The sequence below is a fragment of the Anarhichas minor genome, unplaced genomic scaffold, assembly GCF_050575085.1.
Source record: "Anarhichas minor isolate MPS153535 unplaced genomic scaffold, ASM5057508v1 ptg000007l, whole genome shotgun sequence".
NCBI lineage: Eukaryota > Metazoa > Chordata > Actinopteri > Perciformes > Anarhichadidae > Anarhichas > Anarhichas minor.
In genome coordinates, this window is record NW_027466453.1 from 15,943,899 (window position 1) to 15,964,104 (window position 20,206).

At 38.0% G+C, this 20,206-nt stretch overlaps 3 protein-coding genes across 5 annotated transcripts; all 3 read left to right on the forward strand.

Moving 5' to 3' along the window:
* Window positions 1–36: 36 nt before the first annotated feature.
* LOC142945293 (LITAF domain-containing protein-like) lies at window positions 37–9,033 on the forward strand. The gene is made up of 4 exons (XM_076086711.1): window positions 37–79; window positions 743–793; window positions 7,978–8,122; window positions 8,229–9,033. The coding sequence occupies exons 1-4, from the start codon at window positions 37–39 to the stop codon at window positions 8,332–8,334; spliced, it is 345 nt and encodes a 114-aa protein (XP_075942826.1). The 3' UTR covers window positions 8,335–9,033.
* LOC142944943 (interferon-induced protein 44-like) lies at window positions 800–5,497 on the forward strand. Of its 3 annotated transcripts, XM_076086178.1 has the most exons (8): window positions 800–2,215; window positions 3,031–3,075; window positions 3,316–3,346; window positions 3,628–3,829; window positions 4,057–4,209; window positions 4,378–4,549; window positions 4,636–4,736; window positions 4,869–5,497. In XM_076086178.1, exons 2-8 carry the CDS (start codon window positions 3,033–3,035, stop codon window positions 5,028–5,030), a joined length of 864 nt encoding a protein of 287 aa, XP_075942293.1. In that variant the 5' UTR covers window positions 800–2,215; window positions 3,031–3,032; the 3' UTR covers window positions 5,031–5,497. The 3 variants fall into 3 exon arrangements, with proteins under 3 accessions (XP_075942293.1, XP_075942291.1, XP_075942294.1); XM_076086176.1 differs by having other exon boundaries at window positions 3,316–3,829; XM_076086179.1 differs by lacking the exon at window positions 800–2,215 and having other exon boundaries at window positions 2,222–3,075.
* Window positions 9,034–15,548: 6,515 nt separating the features above from the next.
* On the forward strand, window positions 15,549–17,896 carry LOC142944953 (interferon-induced protein 44-like). Its single transcript, XM_076086194.1, has 5 exons — window positions 15,549–15,760; window positions 15,927–16,098; window positions 16,211–16,311; window positions 16,437–16,895; window positions 17,082–17,896. Exons 1-4 carry the CDS (start codon window positions 15,581–15,583, stop codon window positions 16,596–16,598), a joined length of 615 nt encoding a protein of 204 aa, XP_075942309.1. The 5' UTR covers window positions 15,549–15,580; the 3' UTR covers window positions 16,599–16,895; window positions 17,082–17,896.
* The last annotated feature ends 2,310 nt before the right edge of the window (window positions 17,897–20,206 follow it).

Consider the following 20,206-nt stretch of genomic DNA (forward strand, 5'->3'; position numbering starts at 1 on the left):
CAGTGCAGTCAGTACATTTCATCCTCAAATCTGGTAATGACATCTAACATCAACAAACTGTGTGCCCCCACTGCCAGCAGTCAGTGATCACCAACAATCATGTTAACAATGGTTTGGTTCAGGCATGGTATCTTTCTCACTCTCTATTCATTACATCACATTTCAGTCATTTAGCAGACGCTTTTATCCAAAGCGACTTACAATAAGTGTATTCAACATCGGTTTTGGAGAGAACAACTAGTCACCAGAAGTCATAAGTGCATCTCCTTTCAAACAAGCATCTAAGAGCATAAACCAGAGCCAACGTACAGTGCAGAAACAAACAAATGCAGTAAGTGCCACAAACTAATATGAAAACATAAGTGCAATAAGCTCGTATGAATACAATAGATGCTAAGTAAGTGCTAACTGGAAGCACTCATCCTCCCAAAACACAAATAAGACCGGGTTAGAAAATAACAGTGTCAACCACTGCATGGCTGTGCCACCTAACAGCATGAACATAATATCCTTCTACTGCCAAATGTAAGTTTACTGGCTGGTTACATTATACTGCATACTTTATAGTATAAAGTGGCAATACATGTAAATACTTAAGAACAGTTACAACAAAAGTGTACTCTACATCAGTAAATGTACCTACTTCCTTCATTGGTACTTCCCATGACGCATCTTTTGGATTCTTTTAAGTCACATGACTGGCTTCATCCTGAAAGTGAAAGTAAGGATCATATATAATAAGAACCGTTCTTTCTGTCCACATTACTTCAAGTGGCACTCTGCAGATATAACGGTAAGGACTTTCTATTATGTAACAACAGGTAATGTGTAACTGATTTTATTCATATGGTTTCATAAAATGTCTCTTTGTGAATTTTAAACAGAAACACACTTTTATGAAAGACATGCTTTATGTACTGCAGAGTTAAGCCTTCACTTTTACCTCCATACGCAATTAATCACTGAACTTGAAAGTGAAAATTGTCTTGACTGTCATTTCAATTTGGTACGTGTTGACATAACTTTGACATACTTGAACTATATTTTCTTTATTTTTAGTTAAATTTGTGACCACAGTCTTGATGGTTTTACCTGTGTGTCTCCTGTTATCATCTTCTTGCTGTTAGCAACTGCTAGCAGTGATGCATAACATGTTCTATGTTTTTCATTAATTATTTGCATTGTATATTTCCTACTACTGTATATGTGCGGCTGCAGCAGTAACGCAGCCGCTGCACCGGAGCGTTTTGGTAAAGAGGGAGCTGAGCCGGAAGGCAAAGCTCTGGAGTTAGTGGTCGGTCTACGTTCCAACCCTCACATATGGTCACGAACTCTGGGTCGTGACCGAAAGAACGAGGTCGCGGATACAAAAAAATGAGTTTCCTCCGTAGGGTGGCCGGGCTCAGCCTTAGAGATAGGGTAAGGAGCTCGGACATCAGGAGGGAACTTGGAGTTGAGGCGCTACTCCTTCGCGTCGAAAGGAGTCAGCTGAGGTGGTTCGGGCATCTAATCAGGATGCGTCCTTGGGGCCTGCCATTGGAGGTTTTCCGGGCACGCCCAACTGGGAGGAGACCCCGGGGAAGACCCAGAACAGCTGGAGGGATTACATCTCCCAGCTGGGCTGGGAACGCCTCGGGATCCCGAATGAGCTGGAACATGTTGTGGGGAGAGGGAAGTCTGGGTCAGCCTGCTTGGCCTGCTGCCACCGCGAATGGATGGATGGATGGATGGATGGATGGATGGATGAATGGATGGATGGATGGATGGATGGATGGATGGATGAATGGATGGATGGATGGATGGATGGCTCATATATCAGATTTTAAAGGGCTTCCATTTTGGAACTCTGCATCAGGATATCCTGATATTATCTGAGTGACACTCTGAGTTGGTTTTGAAGTCAGTGCACGCTCTTGCAGTAACGCAAACCAAGTACCACAAAACATCGTGGGTGTTGGCTTGACAGTGTTTTTCAAGGTAGACGGTGGGTTGACTGCAGTACTTCTTCTCACGGGCATAACAGCGGATGTAAGATTTTTTTTTAAATATTAGTAATTTTGAGAAACGTCATCTTAAACTACAAGACCGTGATGGATGTTTATCCCAATGCTCTTATAGTGGCATGACTTACTGTATGAACTGTATCATTCAATTCATGCAGAGGTACAATTTAATTTTTCTTTCTGTCCAGATACTTCTTTGGATCCAGTGGAAGGTAAAAAAAATAATAATTTCTTGACAGTTTATCTTTGTACTTTAACTTTCTCTATACTCTAACTTTTGTGTTTTCTGTGAATCCAATTGGGTAAATTTAATTACACATATTCAAAAATAATAAATACTTTGCTTGTGCTGCACCTGAGTCTGTTTTACCGGTGATAACTTACAAATGAATATTCTGAAATATGAAGCCTCAAATATTGGTTTGTTTTTGGTAATAAATATTGTTTAATAATGTTTCTTGTTTACACCTTATATCTTTTTGTAGCCATGGATAGAGGACCGTCAATACCGGCTCCTGAGCCTCCTAAACATAAGATCCTCAAAATATTTCAGAACATTGTTTAAGCTCAAAAGATTACATCACACATTTATTTCACGAGTGTGAAGGAGAGGGATAAGTAGATCAACAGTTGTGAATAAAACCCTGCACACAGTCAAACCTGCACAAATACATTTGAGAAATGTATAAAGATTCTTCATTTGTATTGAAATAATTTATTTGACGGATAATTACATCAATTTGTGCACTCTACTTGTCAGCTTTGATGGAAGAATTTCTCTATACTCTAACTTTTGTGTTTTCTGTGAATTCAATTGGATACACATATTCAAGAAGAATAAATATTTTGCTTGTGCAGCACCTGAGTCTGTTTTACCGGTGATAACTTACAACATGTCTGAACTTACAAATGAATATTCTGAAATATGAAGCCTCAAATATTCTGTCGAAGTTTGGTTTGTTTTTGGTAATAAATATTGTTTAATAATGTTTCTTGTTTACATGTTGCCTTTTATATCTTTTTGTAGCCATGGGTGGAGGATCGTCAAAACCTGCTCCTGAGCCTCCTAACCGTAAGATACTCAAAATATTTCAGAACATTGTTTAAACTCAGAAGATTACATCACACATTTATTTCACGAGTGTGAAGGAGAGGGATAAGTAGATCAAACGTGGTGAATAAAACAATGCACACAGTCAAACCTGCACAAATACATTTGATACATTTATAAAGATAAAAAATAAAAGTTTCTTCATTTGTGTTGAAATAATTTATTTGACGGATATATTACATCAATGTGTGCACTCTGCAGCTTTGATGGAAGAATGGAGGCGCGTATGGGGGTGAGTGGTTTGTTTAATTTATGTTCCCTCTGGTGTTTAATGACTTTTCTTCAACTAACTATTGTTAAAACAAAACTGTGCAACTGCAGCACTCCTTTGTTGAGACTGCCTCTATTACTGTCATTTTAGTTTCTTTCAGTTTCAGTTTCATGATGGTTTAGTTTGGTGTCCGTGACGACCGTGCAGCAACCACAAAATATGTGCAACATATGGAAAACTGATAATAATGTTGAAGTGCATTGTGATCTGAAATATAATCTTACCTTTTCTTTATTGAACAGCCATAAAAACAAATACCTGAAGTTTGTGGAGAATTATCAGCCTTATAACGAAGAAGTCAAACAGCTCAGAGTTCTGCTTCATGGACCTATAGGTGCTGGCAAGTCCAGCTTCCTCAACACCGTCGACAGTGCGTTACAAGGAAGAGTTACTGGTCGAGCTTTGGCGGATAATACAATCGCTGGAGAGAGCTTCACCAGAAAAGTATGAATCCCATTTCAGTGTGGTTTAACTAAGGTCGTATGTTATGAACTGTAAAACTTCATGACACGTAACAGCTCTTTCAACTAGTATTTCTGATTTATTTATTTTTGTGTGCACTTGCAAAGATAATTGCAGTACACAGCTCAGGCAACAGCTGAGCAAGTAGCCTCATAGACATATTTCATTATGAAGCAATAATGTCATCATATCGCTTTTCTGTTTTACAGCACAGAACGTACCAATTCAATAAAGGAGGACCAGGGACATTTTACCCTTTTGTCTTCACTGACTTGATGGGTCTTGAGAAGGAAACTAAGAAAGGAGTTTGTGTGGAAGACATCAAACTGGCCATGAAGGGGCACATAAAAGATTGTTATAAAGTACAGTCCAATTAATTACTGAATTCATTAAGTTTTGTTGGATATATTTCAGTAAAACAATCCAGCTTTGTGATTTGTTTTGCATAAATAATTTTATTTACGTGAAGATACATTTAAGGAACTATTTGCACAAGTTATTCTTTGATTCAATTTTACATTATTTTCTAGATCAATCCGTGCTCTCAAATATCAGAGGATAATCAAAACTACAACAAGTACCCCACTCTGAACGACCAAGTTCATGTTCTGGTTTGTGTCATCGCTGCCAACACAGAAAATATACTGGATGATGAATCTGTGATAAAGATGAGGGAAGTCAGACTTGCAGCTAGAGACTTGGGTAAGGTTTAGTTTTTGGGGTTCATGAATTAAATCAAATAACTTGACAAACATTAATCTGATTGAATTGGATCTTTGTATCTGCAGAGATTCCCCAAGTGGCTATTCTCACCAAAATTGATGAAGCTTGTCCAGAGGTCAAGGCCGATATAAAGAACGTGTATAAGAGCAGGTACCTGAAGCAAGTGGTAAGTTTCTATTTTATGAGTTTGTAGAGTTGTTATTCTAATTGGAATACAATTTTGCTTAACATTTTAAAATTTAAACACAAAAATCTTTTTTGAGCAGCATTCCTTAAATGTGCAATTTTTCCAAATTAGGTGGACGACTTGAGTGCTAAGCTGGGCTTTATACCGACCTGCATCTTTCCTGTGAAAAACTACCACTTAGAGATCGATACAAATGATGAGGTTGATACACTGATACTGAGCGCACTGAACATGATCATCAACTCGGGAGAAGACTATGTCAACAGCCTGTAGACCTACAAACTGCTGAGGGAAATCTTGCTTTATCTCAGTATGAAATAAAGTCAGTTTGTGAACAGGATGTAATTAAATAAAGTGGGACTATGGTTTTTTAGTTTTCATTTCTAAACATGTAATGCATATAGTCTCTGCTCTAAATGGTCTTACCTCTACATAGTTGAATAAAGCATGATAGGCTGCATCACTATCACTATGCATTTGAGTTTTTGCATTATTATTTTGTTAGCTATGTTTTGTTGATTCAGGTGGTGATTTCTGATGTTCCAGTCTCCCAGTAATCATAACACATGTCTAGGTTAAAACTGGGCTAAATATGATTGAAAAGTTAAATTTATATCAGACAACTGATTACATATATGCTGTATCTATTGTTTTATTTCAATGTTTGGACCTGCTATTGAATCATTGTGCTAATACTGCTGTTCAGGTAAAACCCACAATAAATAACATAAATAATGAAATTAGTATTTAGTCTCCTTTTATCTCATTCCTTCTAGTCCATACCATACACTAGATTGTCTTGTAATGCAAGTGATCCACGCAGTATTACACAATTGTATGTAATATGTGGTAAGGCATGTAAACTGGGGGCATGACTTGACATCTTATGGTGACAAATACCAATTAAAGTAAAATTATTGTCGGAGTAATTTCACCTCGATCCATCAGAGTGCAATTGGAGGTGCTTGTCAATGAACATGTTTAATAAAGCTATATTAAGATTCAGTGTAAAGGTGTCCCATCTGAGTCTGGAGTGGTGAAAGGAGATGCTCATATATATTTTTATTTATATAATTTATATTTGTATATTTCTACTGACAATTGTGAAAACTTTATGATGTTCTCGTGTCATTTCTTTACAGAATCTCTTTCAGAATATGATTGAGGTATTTTCTTCTCTTTCTACGTCTTCTACGTCAAATCATCTTACGTTGTTAGCGCGATGTGACGTCATCACGCGATCTGGTCAACAACTCAGCTGTTGTGATGGTGGCTTCATGTACCGTCGGAAATGTTGAAACTACAACTCCACCCCGATGAAAAAAAACTAAATGATTTCGAGCCAGTCCTGGTTAACCGTTGTTTAATACTTACGTCATTAAGTTACATAACAAACGTACTTAATTTAACCCAAACCGTGATTTCTTTACTGAACCTAACCAAGTAGTTTTGTTTGAATTTGCAATGTTAACCACATATTTAAACTACATTATACTTTGGGAATAATAAAAAATCTGTTAAAAACCTGGATGAGCAAAAAATGTTTTGTAGTGTGCAACATTAAGACTTCACAACGGCGTTATTTAAAAGGGGGAATGAGACACACAATGGAGGCCGCGCTTAACACACTACGTGTGTATAAGACACAACAAAGCTCAGCAGTGTGGAACAACAATATTACAGCAGCAAGCACAACAAAAAATATTTCAAAGCACTAAACTCTGCGGTCTGTAAAATTCACAATAACACGGTACCGTATCAGTAAAGATAAACTTAAACAAACAAACATGGTTTCAATAACACACTATGATCTATCTCTGCCCAGACAATAGCCTCTTACTTGAGATCACTGCTTAGCGATCGGCATGCGTTCTTCTGTCTTTTGTTTGGCGGAGTCTTATCCAGCCAATGACAGGGGACCGTAATGCGCTCTGTCGGCGGGTTAAGCGGCACGCTGGTCTTCTTATGGCAGCGGGAAAAACAGTGGACGTCGACTTGAATAGGAATGAAGCAGGGCGTAGAAGTTGTCCTCCATTCCTGTGAAGACTACGGGAATTCTGTTGAATCTTCCTTCTGCAGGTGATGTAAGAGAGCTCGGGTCATAGAAGTTATCCTTCACTCTTTCAGGATACAAGTGTGTGAACACAGATGTTGCTCGTCCAGCGAGGTTAGAACTGTTCCAGGTTGTTTTCGGGTACCAAAGTTGTTACCTCCTGCAGCAATGGAAAGGCTCAGTGAGAAGGTGTGCCCTGATATTGATCACCTTGGTGATGTAGCCATGTCACAGGGACTCCATGGGGTTCCCTTAAGTCCATCATTGTTGTGCTTTAAACTAAATCTCATACTCAGGTGAGATTTTTAACGCCTGATGGGGGTTTGGCGTGGTTTCATCGTTTATTTGTATAAAAAGCTTGATTTCTCAATTGCAAAAGAAGGCCCTACCTACCTGACCCTACTTCTCACTTGAGTTATTACATCAGTAAACATTGTAAACATGAGTTTATGCTCTCAATCACTAATGTCAAGTCTTCTTCAATACAGCATGATGTTCATTTAGTAAATTATTCTCCCAGATGCACCATTTGTCAGAAGATGTTGATGAATGCATGTTCACACCCTGCACACACAAACACACCAGTGAACACACATTGATGGACACACATCTGGGAGCAGATATTGTTCACTGCTTCTTCTTTTGATGCACGTTCACATTTTGAGTGTTGCTTGTAGAAGACGAGTAAGGAGCAGCTCATATGAAGTTTAGGCTTCTCACATGAAGGATGTGTTGCAATTCTCACATCTACATTGATATACATTACATTTTAAAGTATTTTTTTTATTACTGTCTTTCCATCAATGACTTAAATTACAGGAAAGGGAAATTGGAAAGACAGAAATAAAACAGAAAGTCATTATCACGTTACAGTTGCTGTGCTATTGGCAGCCTCTGCTGGTCTTGCTGTGTCAGTGCAGTCAGTACATTTCATCCTCAAATCTGGTAATGACATCTAAGACTGAAAAGTCTAAACTAACAACAGAAATGTCTGACTTGCTGGCCACAACGGTTATTATTACATAATGCATTAAGAAATAAAATCATTAGTTATTACCTAAAAAAAGAGGAACTACTAACTTCCAGTTAGCTTGTACAAGTGAATATGGAGACTAAAGAATATGGAGATAAAACCTGAATTTTATGTGCTGTATTTCTCATCCTCAGTGACTCACTTGGTAGTAACACCGGCACTACATGAAGTCCCAGGACAAACTGTGTGCCCCCACTGCCAGCAGTCAGTGATCACCAACACAGAGCACACTGCCGGCCTGATGACCTGGGCCGTCTGTGGTGGCCTCGCCCTCTTTGGGTAAAAACTTGTCTAGTTTCTATCTCGTAAAAAGTACAAAAAAAAATCCTTTTCCACAAACGGGTATTAACTGGAATTTCACAATTCTCTTGGTTTTCACCAACAGGTGTTTTCTCTGCTGTTGTATCCCGTTCTGCGTTGAGGCCTGTCAAGATGTGGAGCATCGCTGTCCTTCCTGCCAAAAAGTCATCTACGTGTACAAGCGACTTTAAAATTGACTGTGAATGGAATATCACAACGCTTATCTGTAGTGTCTCTTACTCTACAACGTTCTTTTTTATACCGAAAGTTATAATCCGAAAGGCACTTATCCTATACTGACATCTTCACTGTCATGTTGTGACTCTGTCACCCTATGATTTGAATGCTAATGACATATATATATATATATCATGCTGTGTTATATACAAAACACTTTTTTGCAGCTGTCTGCTGTAGTCGTTAGTCGCCCATTTTGTGCAGTTGGTTGCCGGGTTTTCTGCAGCACACTAATTGGATTTTGCTGGTCAAAGGTCACTGTGACCTCATAAAACACATTTTTGGCCATAACTCAAGAACTAGTTTGCCAATTATGATGATTTCATACAAATATCTAATGAAATGAAGTGATGGCATTTTGGACAGACATGTATACAATGGAGAGGTGATTACTCAATAGTTTTCGTTAAAAGGCATTTGTTCAATTCACTGTTTGGTATTTTCTACCAAGAGGATACATACGACTGAGAGATTAAAGCCATGCTAGCTGCTCTGTGGGGCTGTACACAGCGGTGCTGAATGCTCACATTAGCATGCTAACATGCTGGAAAATGCAAACATACTAATGCTTCGTAATAATATGTTCATGTTTGAGTTATGGGTGTTAACATGCTAACACTTGCTACCTGTCATTAAACACAAAGTGCAGTTGAGTCTGATGAAATGTCTTTGTTTTACAGGTGTGTGGTCATAAACTCAACAGAAACTGAAGGCTTATCTATCAGTTGCTATAGATTGTGGCGATAGAGGAAAGGTCCCGATCACAAAAGCCATTCTTCTGGGAGCCATGAATGTCTGTATAACTTGTTTTTGCATCTGATTGCAGTTATTCAAGTGGCAAAGTATAAATGTGCTTGAAGCCACTGTGTCGGTTGTGAGAGGTGAGAGGCCGCCTGCACCAGAGGTCTGTACCAGAGGGCCACTTCCACCCAAACCTCCCAAAGGCAATTAAGAGGGGGAGGGAAAACTGTAAGCGCAGGATTTGGGAAAAGAGAGAGAGAATAAATTATTTTTTTATTTGTTTATATAGGCCAAGTCTAATAACCTTAAATTTAATTCATGTTTTTTCTCATGTATTTTCGTATATGACATGTAGAGTAGCTTTATTCATTATATTTCATGACACAATTGTCCTTGCATCCTGCCACTATTCCCCAAAATACATATCATTTACCGTACATTCACTGTAACTGCATGTACCTATTTAGACTGATCTTTGGGGATTGCACTGTTTTTGCTATTAGGCACATTTGCATAGAAAGTGTGTGATTTTTTTGCAAACGTATGCATATTACCTAATTCAAATATGTGCAAATTCTACAGGAGCAACGAGACACTATTTGCATATGATAAGTTAAATCCAAATTTTGTGGGTAAACTAGTTCTTACTTCAAAAATCATACATGTTAACAATGGTTTGGTTCAGGCATGGCATCTCTTTCTCACTCTCTATTCATCTTCCCAAAACACAAATAAGACCGGGTTAGAAAATAAGAGAGGGACAAAAAACAGGGAAAGAGAGATCAGAGCAGAAAAGCTCTTAATGCAAAAAGCATTAAGTTGGCTACGAGTAAACTAAGAAACTGTAACGTAACTTTCCAGATATGTGATCCGTATTATTTTAGTAAACTAAACACTTTTTATGTGGAACATCACTGCACCACTGTTTAAGCTCACATCCTATCAGGTGGCAACCTACAGTTCTGAAAAGTGGATCCATTGTGGAAGTGCCTTAAACTTGCATTCTCTCTACTGACCAGCAGGTGGCGACTTCTCTTATTGCAAAAAGAAGTCTATGAGTAAATTACCTTACTTCTCACCTGATATATTACCTCAGTAAACATTATAAACATAAGTTTTTGGTTTAAATCGCTAGTTTCAAGTCTTCTCCAATACAGAATGATGTTCATTTAGTAAATTATGGTCCCATTTACAGTAAAATAGGCAGAATAGATTGACAGGTCGCTACTGCTACCAGAGCCGTATTCCTTGTCACTTCTCTGCAGTCGAAATATGGTTACTTCCACTCATTGGTTGCAAAAAAGCAAGATGGCGTTGGCCAAAATGCCTAATGCGGTGACGTCACGACAACGACGTCCACTTCTTATGTCCAGTCACTGCATTTTATGTAAAATGCACTTTTTCACGGCTGTTCAACACAAACATGTGTCTCTAGTGTCTAGAGAGGTATGAGAAAAGACCATCCTCTCTATGTCACCTATCAGAAAACTTGTGTTAAAGAGCCAGTCAGATATGCGGCTCCATCTGACGCCCTGTGGGGGCTTTGTTCAACATAGCACCACCTCCAGCTCTCCATTACATACATTACACATTTTCACTTTAAATTGCATTGTTAAAAAAATACGTTATTTTTATTGTCTTTTAGTTCATTTCGGAAAGCAAACAGACCACGTTGATAAATGATAAATAACAGCAGCAACACAATTTTTTTTAATGCATCAGAATTATAATGATTCCTAAATTACTCAGCACCACTAATTGCCTCGTATGCAAGTTTTTATTACTGTGTTTAAGGAGCGTACAGTGGAATCATTCAGATCAGAACTATCACACAAAAGATTTAGGCTAAAGTATTTTCTGTACTTCTAATTAAGTACAAACTATGCTTAAAATATGTAGTCACCAGCCAGGAGAATAATCCCTGTCAGTGTTGTCATCATATGCAGGACCATATATTACAGAAAGTCAAGATTAAATAAGACATTGTTCCAATCCTATCTTTCCCTTTGCTGTAATATGAATTCTAATAATTGATGTGATGAACAAAGTGTGCCTCACCTGTCTGGTCATTCTGTATTGTCTTTTACTGCCTGTTATGAGTAATTTGTACTTTAAAAGAAAGGGATTTAAGAGAGGATTACAAAAACAAGAAGACATCTGTCAACCCTATGCTCTGTACATGCATCAGTCATTCCCCTTTGTTACCGATGGCAGGGGGAAGTTTAATCCTGTAAATTACCCCACTGCAGGACCAATAAAGTTAATCTTATCTTATCTTATAAAGTCAAGGCTGAACTAAACACAAACCAAAACTTAACATTATGTGGTCGGTATTCTGTTATCTCAGCAAACACTGTTGCCCCAGGTTAGTGATTTTCTTGGTGTTGGCAGGTTGGCCAATTGGTCATACAAATAAACTTGGATTAATGATTGGCTTCATCCTGAAAGTGAAAGTAAGTGGATAACTTATATAATAAGAACCGTTCTTTCTGTCCACATTACTTGAAGCGGCACTCTGCAGATATAAAGGTAAGGACTTTCTATTATGTAACAACAGGTAATGTGTAACTGATTTTATTCATATGGTTTCATAAAATGTCTCTTTATGAATTTTAAACAGAAACACACTTTTATGAAAGACATGCTTTATGTACTGCAGAGTTAAGCCTTCACTTTTACCTAGATACCCAATTAATCACTGAACTTGAAAGTGAAAATTGTCTTGACTGTCATTTCAATTTGGTACGTGTTGACATAACTTTGACATACTTGAACTATAATTTCTTTATTTTTAGTTAAATTTGTGACCACAGTCTTGATGGTTTTACCTGTGTGTCTCCTGTTATCATCTTCTTGCTGTTAGCAACTGCTAGCAGTGATGCATAACATGTTCTATGTTTTTCATTAATTATTTGCATTGTATATTTCCTACTACTGTATATGTGCGGCTGCAGCAGTAACGCAGCCGCTGCACCGGAGCGTTTTGGTGAAGAGGGAGCTGAGCCGGAAGGCAAAGCTCTGAAGTTAGTGGTCGGTCTACGTTCCAACCCTCACATATGGTCACGAACTCTGGGTCGTGACCGAAAGAACGAGGTCGCGGATACAAGCGGCCGAAATTAGTTTCCTCCGTAGGGTGGCCGGGCTCAGCCTTAGAGATAGGGTAAGGAGCTCGGACATCAGGAGGGAGCTTGGAGTTGAGGCGCTACTCCTTTGCGTCGAATGGAGTCAGCTGAGGTGGTTCGGGCATCTAATCAGGATGCGTCCTTGGGACCTCCCATTGGAGGTTTTCCGGGCACGCCCAACTGGGAGGAGACCCCGGGGAAGACCCAGAACAGCTGGAGGGATTACATCTCCCAGCTGGGCTGAGAACGCCTCGGGATCCCGAATGAGCTGGAACATGTTGTGGGGAGAGGGAAGTCTGGGTCAGCCTGCTTGGCCTGCTGCCACCGCGAATGGATGGATGGATGGATGAATGGATGGATGGATGGATGGATGGATGGATGGATGGATGGATGGCTCATATATCAGATTTTAAAGGGCTTCAACTTTGGAACTCTGCATCAGGATGTCCTGATATTATCTGAGTGACACTCTGAGTTGGTTTTGAAGTCAGTGCACGCTCTTGCAGTAACGCAAACCAAGTACCACAAAACATCGTGGGTGTTGGCTTGACAGTGTTTTTCAAGGTAGACGTGGGTTGACTGCAGTACTTCTTCTCACGGGCATAACAGCGGATGTAAGATTATTTTTAAATATTATTAATTTTGATAAACGTCATCTTAAACTACAAGAACGTGATGGATGTTTATCCCACTGCTCTTATAGTGGCATGACTTACTGTATGAACTGTATCATTAAATTCATGCAGAGGTACAATTTAATTTTTCTTTCTGTCCAGATACTTCTTTGGATCCAGTGAAAGGTAAAATAATAATAATTTCTTGACAGTTTATCTTTGTACTTTCACTTTCTCTATACTCTAACTTTTGTGTTTTCTGTGAATTAAATTGTATAAATTTAATTACACATATTCAAAAATAATAAATACTTTGCTTGTGCTGCACCTGAGTCTGTTTTACCGGTGATAACTTACAACATGTCTGAACTTACAAATGAATATTCTGAAATATGAATCTCAAATATTCTGTCAATGTTTGGTTTGTTTTTGGTAATAAATATTGTTTAATAATGTTTCTTGTTGACATGTTGCCTTATATCTTTTTGTAGTGCTGGGTGGCACGCCTCCACGTAAGATCCTCAAAATATTTCAGAACATTGTTTGAACTCAGAAGATTACATCACATATTTCTTTCACGAGTGTGAAGGAGAGGGATAAGTATCAAAAGTTGTAAATAAAACCCTGCACACAGTCAAACTTGCAAAAATACATTTGAGAAATTGACGTTTGGTTTGTTTTTGGTAATAAATATTGTTTCATAATATTTCTTGTTTACACCTTATATCTTTTTGTAGCCATGGGTGGAGGATCGTCAAAACCAGCTCCTAAGCCTCCTGCGCCTCCTGCGCCTCCTTACCGTAAGATACTCAAAATATTTCAGAACATTGTTAAACTCATAAGATTGTCTCTTTATGAATTTTAATTTATGAAAGACATGCTTTATGTACTGCAGAGTTAAGCCTTCACTTTTACCTCTATACGTAATTAATCACTGAACTTGAAAGTGAAAATTGTCTTGACTGTCATTTCAATGTGGTACGTGTTGACATAACTTTGACATACTTGAACTATATTTTCTTTAATTTTAGTTAGATTTGTGACCACAGTCTTGATGGTTTTACCTGTGTGTCTCCTGTTATCATCTTCTTTCTGTTAGCAACTGCTAGCAGTGATGCATAACATGTTCTATGTTTTTCATTAATTATTTGCATTGTATATTTCCTACTACTGTATATGGCTTAGCTCTTCACTCTCGTTAAGCAGCTTCATTTTCTATTCAGAAAAAAACCTTGAAAAATAAATAGAAATAAACACTTTCATTTGCATCTTTACCACTAAGAGTATTTAACTGAAGTTAACATTTCAATTTAGGCATTTGCAACATTCCTTCTCCAGAACATTGTATTTAAATTCATGCACTTTTACATGTTAATGTCTCCCTTTACAGCAATGGGGGGAGGTAAGTCTTGAATTGTCATAATTTCACCTTCTAAATGTTCCAAATATTGCAAAAGTGATTGAAATGTATAACGCTAACATTTACCAAAAGGAATGCATGATGTTGCTGAAGTTTTACGATACAGCTTCATGTTAACACATGTAACTTTCTCTTTAGCATATTTTAGTGAGCCATGGAGGAATGTGACGGAGTGAGTATGAGTCACATGTTGTACATTTAATAATACATATAATAAAGTATACTATTCTCATGTTCTTATTCTTTGATTTAAAGTGACTACCAGGAGAATCTTGGTTTTGTGAAATCTTACCAACCTCGACACAAAGATGTCAAACATCTCCGAATTCTGCTTCATGGACCGGTCGGGTCTGGCAAGTCCAGTTTCTTCAACTCTGTTGAAACTGTTTTAAAAGGCAGAGTTACTGGTCGAGCTGTGACAGATGCAATCTCTGAAAGCAGCTTTACCCAAAAGGTATGAATAACTTGTTAATTGTGGTGATTCTAAAGAACTGTTTAAATGTTTCAAAACCCATCACAGCCTTATAACTGATATGGATATGAAAGCATTAAAGATAACTGATCACATTTGTGCATTTCCACTGATAATTTCCGTACACTATCTAATATTTAGCTTTATACCATGGTCACTGAAACAAATCAGGATTGTGATTGGTTGGAAGGATTAACATTTAGTAACCGAACAGTTTAATTGGACATCTATGATGTATTGTAGGCCAATGTGTTCAATTGCCTTTCTACATTAATGTGTCATTATGACACTGTAGGTAATGCATCCAACACTGACTCTTAGCAAAAGAGTTTGGAGCTAGTGTTGTTTATGTCACCATCACCAACAGCTGTAAAAGATGATGAATGGCTTCTCAGTTAAAACGACGCATATTTATTTTTAAATGTGTTTGATATTTGCGTAAATCTAGAAGTACAAATAAATTAACTTTAAAATAAAGGATTGAAATAGAGAACTAAAACACTTTAAAACTCTGAGCCCAGCCTTGTGAACCTGTTACAGTTTAGATGTTGCTTAACGTAGCCTAATCAGCAGTGCAATAGAGAGGACAGCAGAGATACAGCAACAAGAGTTTGATTCTGAACTTTTGATTGTGTGCTTTAAGTTTGGCAAAAACAGCACATACATTTGGTATAATTGTATTGCACATCCAGTTCATTTTTTTGTTACCGTGCAGACAATGGAAGCTTAGATTTATAGCTTTAATTGAATGGCTCACCTGTTGTTTTCTTGGAAGAAACAATGTCTGTTTGACATTTTTTATTGCAAATTGATCAGGGATTTGTAAAAGTGATGCAAATAATTCCACCTTCTGCTTTACAGTACACGGCTCATAAAATCCACAAAGACCCTGGTAGCTTTTACTCTGTCATTTTCAATGACATCATGGGCTTTGAGCAAAATACTAAGACAGGAGTTGATGTGGAAGACGTGAAACTGGCCATGATGGGACATGTGCCAGATGGTTATAAGGTACAACTCTTTGAACTCTGACATTATTTAAGTTATCTACTTTTCTTTTTTCCATACGGTTTTGCATTTTACACTTTTTTTCCATTACATGGTGCCAAATGCTACTATTTAACTGTTATATTGAATAGTTAACAGTAGATCATCTTTTTATAAATCGTTTTTCTAGTTCAATCCTATAGCCCAGCTTCAGGAGACTGATAGGGACTACATCTCATCTCCCACTCTGGAAGACAGAGGTCACGTCCTGGTTTGTGTCATTCCTGCTGGCTCAGTGTCTTTAAAAAGTGAAGAAGTTATGAAGAAGTTGAGAGAAGTCAGACTAGCAGCCGCTGAATTAGGTAAGAGCCGACATCACAACGGTCATAACTGTGTTCACTAATGGAACCAGATCTGGTTTTATGAATCAAAATACCAGCAAAGCAAATACGGATTATGTTTCTGTCTTGACAGGAATTCCCCAACTGGCTCTTCTCACCAAAGTTGATGAAGCGTGTCCTCAGGCGGAAGAATATATAAAGGAAACATACAGGATCAAGTACTTGAAGGAACAGGTAGGTTTTTATTGGTGATTTTGTATTTGTTGTTAGAGTTCAATTTTCAGAATTTGAGCACAAGAATCTCATTTTTTTAGTCACAACTTTGCCATTTACTAATCAACTGAAATCCTGTTTCTTAGGTCGACAAATTCAGCATGTTGCTCGGCATTCCACCGAACTGCATCTTTCTTGTGAAGAACTACCACTCAGAAATCAAAACAAATGATGATATGAATGCGCTGATCCTGACCGCACTGAAACAGATGATTACCTTCGGAGAAGACTTTCTCGACAACCTGTAGACCTACATACTGCTGATGACCAGTCCACACATTCTCACTCCCAACTGGTCAAATACAAACGCTTGGTCAGTGGCCTTAAGCCTCAAACAAAGCTCTACGTGTGTCAGTTTCCACTTGTTGCATGCATAGTTTCTTTTCAAAATAAACTTCCTTCTTTACAGAAAGTTAGATTTAGGAAAAGAGAGTGGGCGACGTTAACTTAACTTACTAACAACTCAGTCACTACTGAGTGACTAACGACTCACATGACTAACGACACTAACAACTCACGCAACTAACGACTGACGTGAAAAAAAAGTCTACGATTACTTTAAGTTTTGCACGGGACACGAAGAGTGGTCTCCTGGATGAAGGTCCATTGTTTGTTTGACCCACATCCCCTCCTTCCCTCTCTCTGTGGACTATCTCACTCTTTATACTACGTCAGTGGCTCTGAGCATATAATAATGATGTGGGTGGGTTTTCTTTGGAGTTGGTGTAAAGCCCAGTGTGTCTCATACAGACGCTAAAGGGTGCCTCCGTGGGTCGGTATCAGACGTCGAGGGGCACTGGAGTGGATTAAACTGCTGTGGATCAAAGCATGAAAAAATGGCTTCGTTAAAACAATAATAATTACATGTGCAGGATGCTTTTTGTGGTTTTTATTTTAATTTTCAAGCATGTTATGCATATTTTGTAGGCTTCATCACATGCGTCTTAGTTGAGTTAGTTAAAAAATGTTTCTCCTATTTTACTTTGTGGGATAAAATAAGTATAAAATAACCTGTTCAAAATGTGGATTTACAAAAAATATGCTTGTGTGTAGTGCAACATTACATGAAATACATTGTGTAATAAATATGAAAAATACAAAATAATGTTATATCAACATGTACGTGCACTTTGCTGTTGTGAAATGTTTTTTCCTCCTGCTTTTTATTCCAATGAAATAGTTTATTGCAGGTTTTTTTCTTTCATTATATCAAAAGATTATTTGAGCAGCCTATGCCTATCGGTGCTGTTGATCACTAGGATGATGATGGGGTGGGAAAAGTTAGCTGAAGCAAGTTACTGTAGTTAGCTAAGCCACATGCAAACATAATACTGCATTTTATGTTGTTTGCAAGCAGACAAAGGTGAGGAAGCACCTTCACACAAAACACAGTCAAAGGAGAGCAATAAATAGTTTTGTGTCTTCACCTTCAACATGTTCTTTGTGTGTTCTCCATGAATGTGCCTGTAAATATCCACCATAGGTCAGCATTTATTCTTATGCTGGAATTTAATGTTTCAACCATTTCTTTAAATTTAACTTCTTACCTTTGGTATTTATTCATCGATATTTCAAATAGCTGTGGCAACACTAATGATATGGTGCAGTATCATATATTTAATATCTGTCCTAGTCGGTATTATCACAAAGTTTTCTACGTACAAGTAAAAATGAAACTATCCTGAGTGTGGGAGGGAAGCTTACATTTGTTACTCTACACCCTTCCTTTGATTCTGATCATAATATTTTGAGTATGCAGCTACGCTTCCATGACGACGCAAAATTTAAGATGTCAGTTGGTTAGAAGTCACAGAAAAGCAGATGAACAGGTATTTGAGAATGAGAGAAGAAAGTGAAACTACCAGCTGAAGAAAAAAAATGATGTTTAGTGCAATAGTGTCACACTGTAACAGGTTAAACAGTTTAAGTGTCAGTTTAATGTAAAAGACCTTTTTCAGAAACAATGTAAACACCTGAGAGCGTCAGAAAAGAGCAGAAAACAACTGCGGTATGAAAAAGCATTTTATATATTCATTGGTCAATATCTTCAAAACTAAATAAGATATAAACAAACTGTATGTAACGTTTGATGACCTTGGTCCAACAATGAGTATAGAGACCATATAGAGTCTGGCTATAATCGCCGTGCGATAGTCTGGCGATCTGTACATGGTGTACCCTGCCAACAACCACCAGCAGCTACAATAAGAGCAAGACCACAACCTGGTGCTACCACAAGCGAGGCAGTGTTTGATGGGCATGAAGACCACAGCTGCCTTTGGACCTGCAGGATACTCAGGTTGTTTATTAAGCTCAGTCACTGGGCTGTCAGGTGATGGAGAAAATATACAACATTGTCACAGAGAGTAGGGAGGCGATATTCTGCCATAGTACTGCAGCACGTAGCTTAATGTGATTTGCCCACCTTTCATCTCCATAGATTACCGTTGGACCCATTGCTGAAACCTTTGTGTGGGGTCCAGGCCTTGTGGAGCAACTTTCTATCAGCTTTTTAAAATGTAACATCCATGTAACTTGGTTCCTGAGAGGCTGGAATTCAATGTGTAACACAACAACCTCCTACACGCCTACAACTGACTGGCGTGAGAGTCAGCTTTCAAATCACATGATCTAAAGGAAACTGGAAGGATGCTAAAACATTTAAAGCTGCGTAGCCGAACATAATACACATCAATGTAGAGAACACCAAAAAGGCATCGACAACTTCGCCCTTAGGTTATATAGTAACCATGTCTTTGCAATTTACTAGCTTGGGAACGTCAATTCATGATTATTAACTGCCTGAATTTGTCAATAGGAAACTGTGGTTAAGTTATATAATCACATCATTTCTCAAAGTGATAAAAAGGAACTTAGAATTTAAAATGACAGTACACCACCTCAAATTCAGAAACTTAGAGGTTCCACTAAGTGACTAATTTCTTTTCACCTTTTTATCTCCAAATAGTTTTAGAAAAGCTGAAGGATTATGTTCTCTTTTATTAGTAATCTAGTCTCCAAGTAAAAGCTGATAAAAACCCGATAACTGCTTCATCTGCCAAACACTAAAGTCCCTTAAGTTACCGTATTCCATTTCAATGGAATGAAGTGGTTCAACAACTACTGCACATGTAGTTGTTTTACATTATTTGTTGATCCTCATTTTGTTGCTCTCATACACTGATGTTCTGGTAAAATCATGTGACCATCACTGCCCGTCTTGTACAGTGTGTCTAGTCTAGAACGGTTATAATAATGCAATGTATTCTGTGAAGATGTAGAGCACTGCTGTCCTTCCTGCCACAAAGTCAGATAAGTGAAAATGAAACTATGCTGATTGTGGGAGGGAAGCCTGTTACAGCATGTGTTTCTCTGCTTCTTTCCTTTGGTTCTGATCAACAGTTTTGAGCCATGCAGCTATGCTCATTTAGTTGTGACTTAGTCGCTTGGCGACTCTTTCAGAAATCATTTCAGTAAGGCTGTGATTGAAATCCTTTATAAGCTCATATAAGAGATTTTAAAGGGCTTTCCTTTTTGAAATTCGATACCAAAATGTCCTGATATTCTCAGAGTGACACTCTGAAGTGGTCTGCTACTGTTCTGAAGTGAACTTAGTTAGTGACAATTGGCCACACTAGAATGTTCTGACACTGTAATAGTGACACTATAAGGTCTTTTGCTATTAATCTGAAGTGAAGTTTGTGACAATAGGAAATTTCCTTTAAGTCCTAATCAGAGTTTACAGGAAAGATAGCTCATATATCAGATTTTAAAGGGCTTCAATTTTGGAACTCTGCATCAGGATATCCTGATATTATCTGACTGACACTCTGAGTTGGTTTTGAAGTCAGTGCAC

Excerpts from the sequence above, each read along its gene's own strand:
- LOC142944943 (XM_076086176.1), top strand. The coding sequence starts at position 3,545 with ATGTGCAACATATGGAAAACTGATAATAATGTTGAAGTGCATTGTGAT. Across the intron at positions 4,550-4,635 it reads ACTTGCAGCTAGAGACTTGG|AGATTCCCCAAGTGGCTATT; the intron begins GTAAGGTTTAGT and ends TTGTATCTGCAG. Across the intron at positions 4,737-4,868 it reads GCAGGTACCTGAAGCAAGTG|GTGGACGACTTGAGTGCTAA; the intron begins GTAAGTTTCTAT and ends TTTCCAAATTAG.
- LOC142945293 (XM_076086711.1), top strand. The coding sequence starts at position 37 with ATGACATCTAACATCAACAAACTGTGTGCCCCCACTGCCAGCA. Across the intron at positions 80-742 it reads GTGTGCCCCCACTGCCAGCA|AACCGTTCTTTCTGTCCACA; the intron begins GTCAGTGATCAC and ends ATATATAATAAG. Across the intron at positions 8,123-8,228 it reads GGTGGCCTCGCCCTCTTTGG|GTGTTTTCTCTGCTGTTGTA; the intron begins GTAAAAACTTGT and ends TTTCACCAACAG.
- LOC142944953 (XM_076086194.1), top strand. The coding sequence starts at position 15,581 with ATGCAAATAATTCCACCTTCTGCTTTACAGTACACGGCTCATAAAATC. Across the intron at positions 16,099-16,210 it reads ACTAGCAGCCGCTGAATTAG|GAATTCCCCAACTGGCTCTT; the intron begins GTAAGAGCCGAC and ends CTGTCTTGACAG. Across the intron at positions 16,312-16,436 it reads TCAAGTACTTGAAGGAACAG|GTCGACAAATTCAGCATGTT; the intron begins GTAGGTTTTTAT and ends CCTGTTTCTTAG.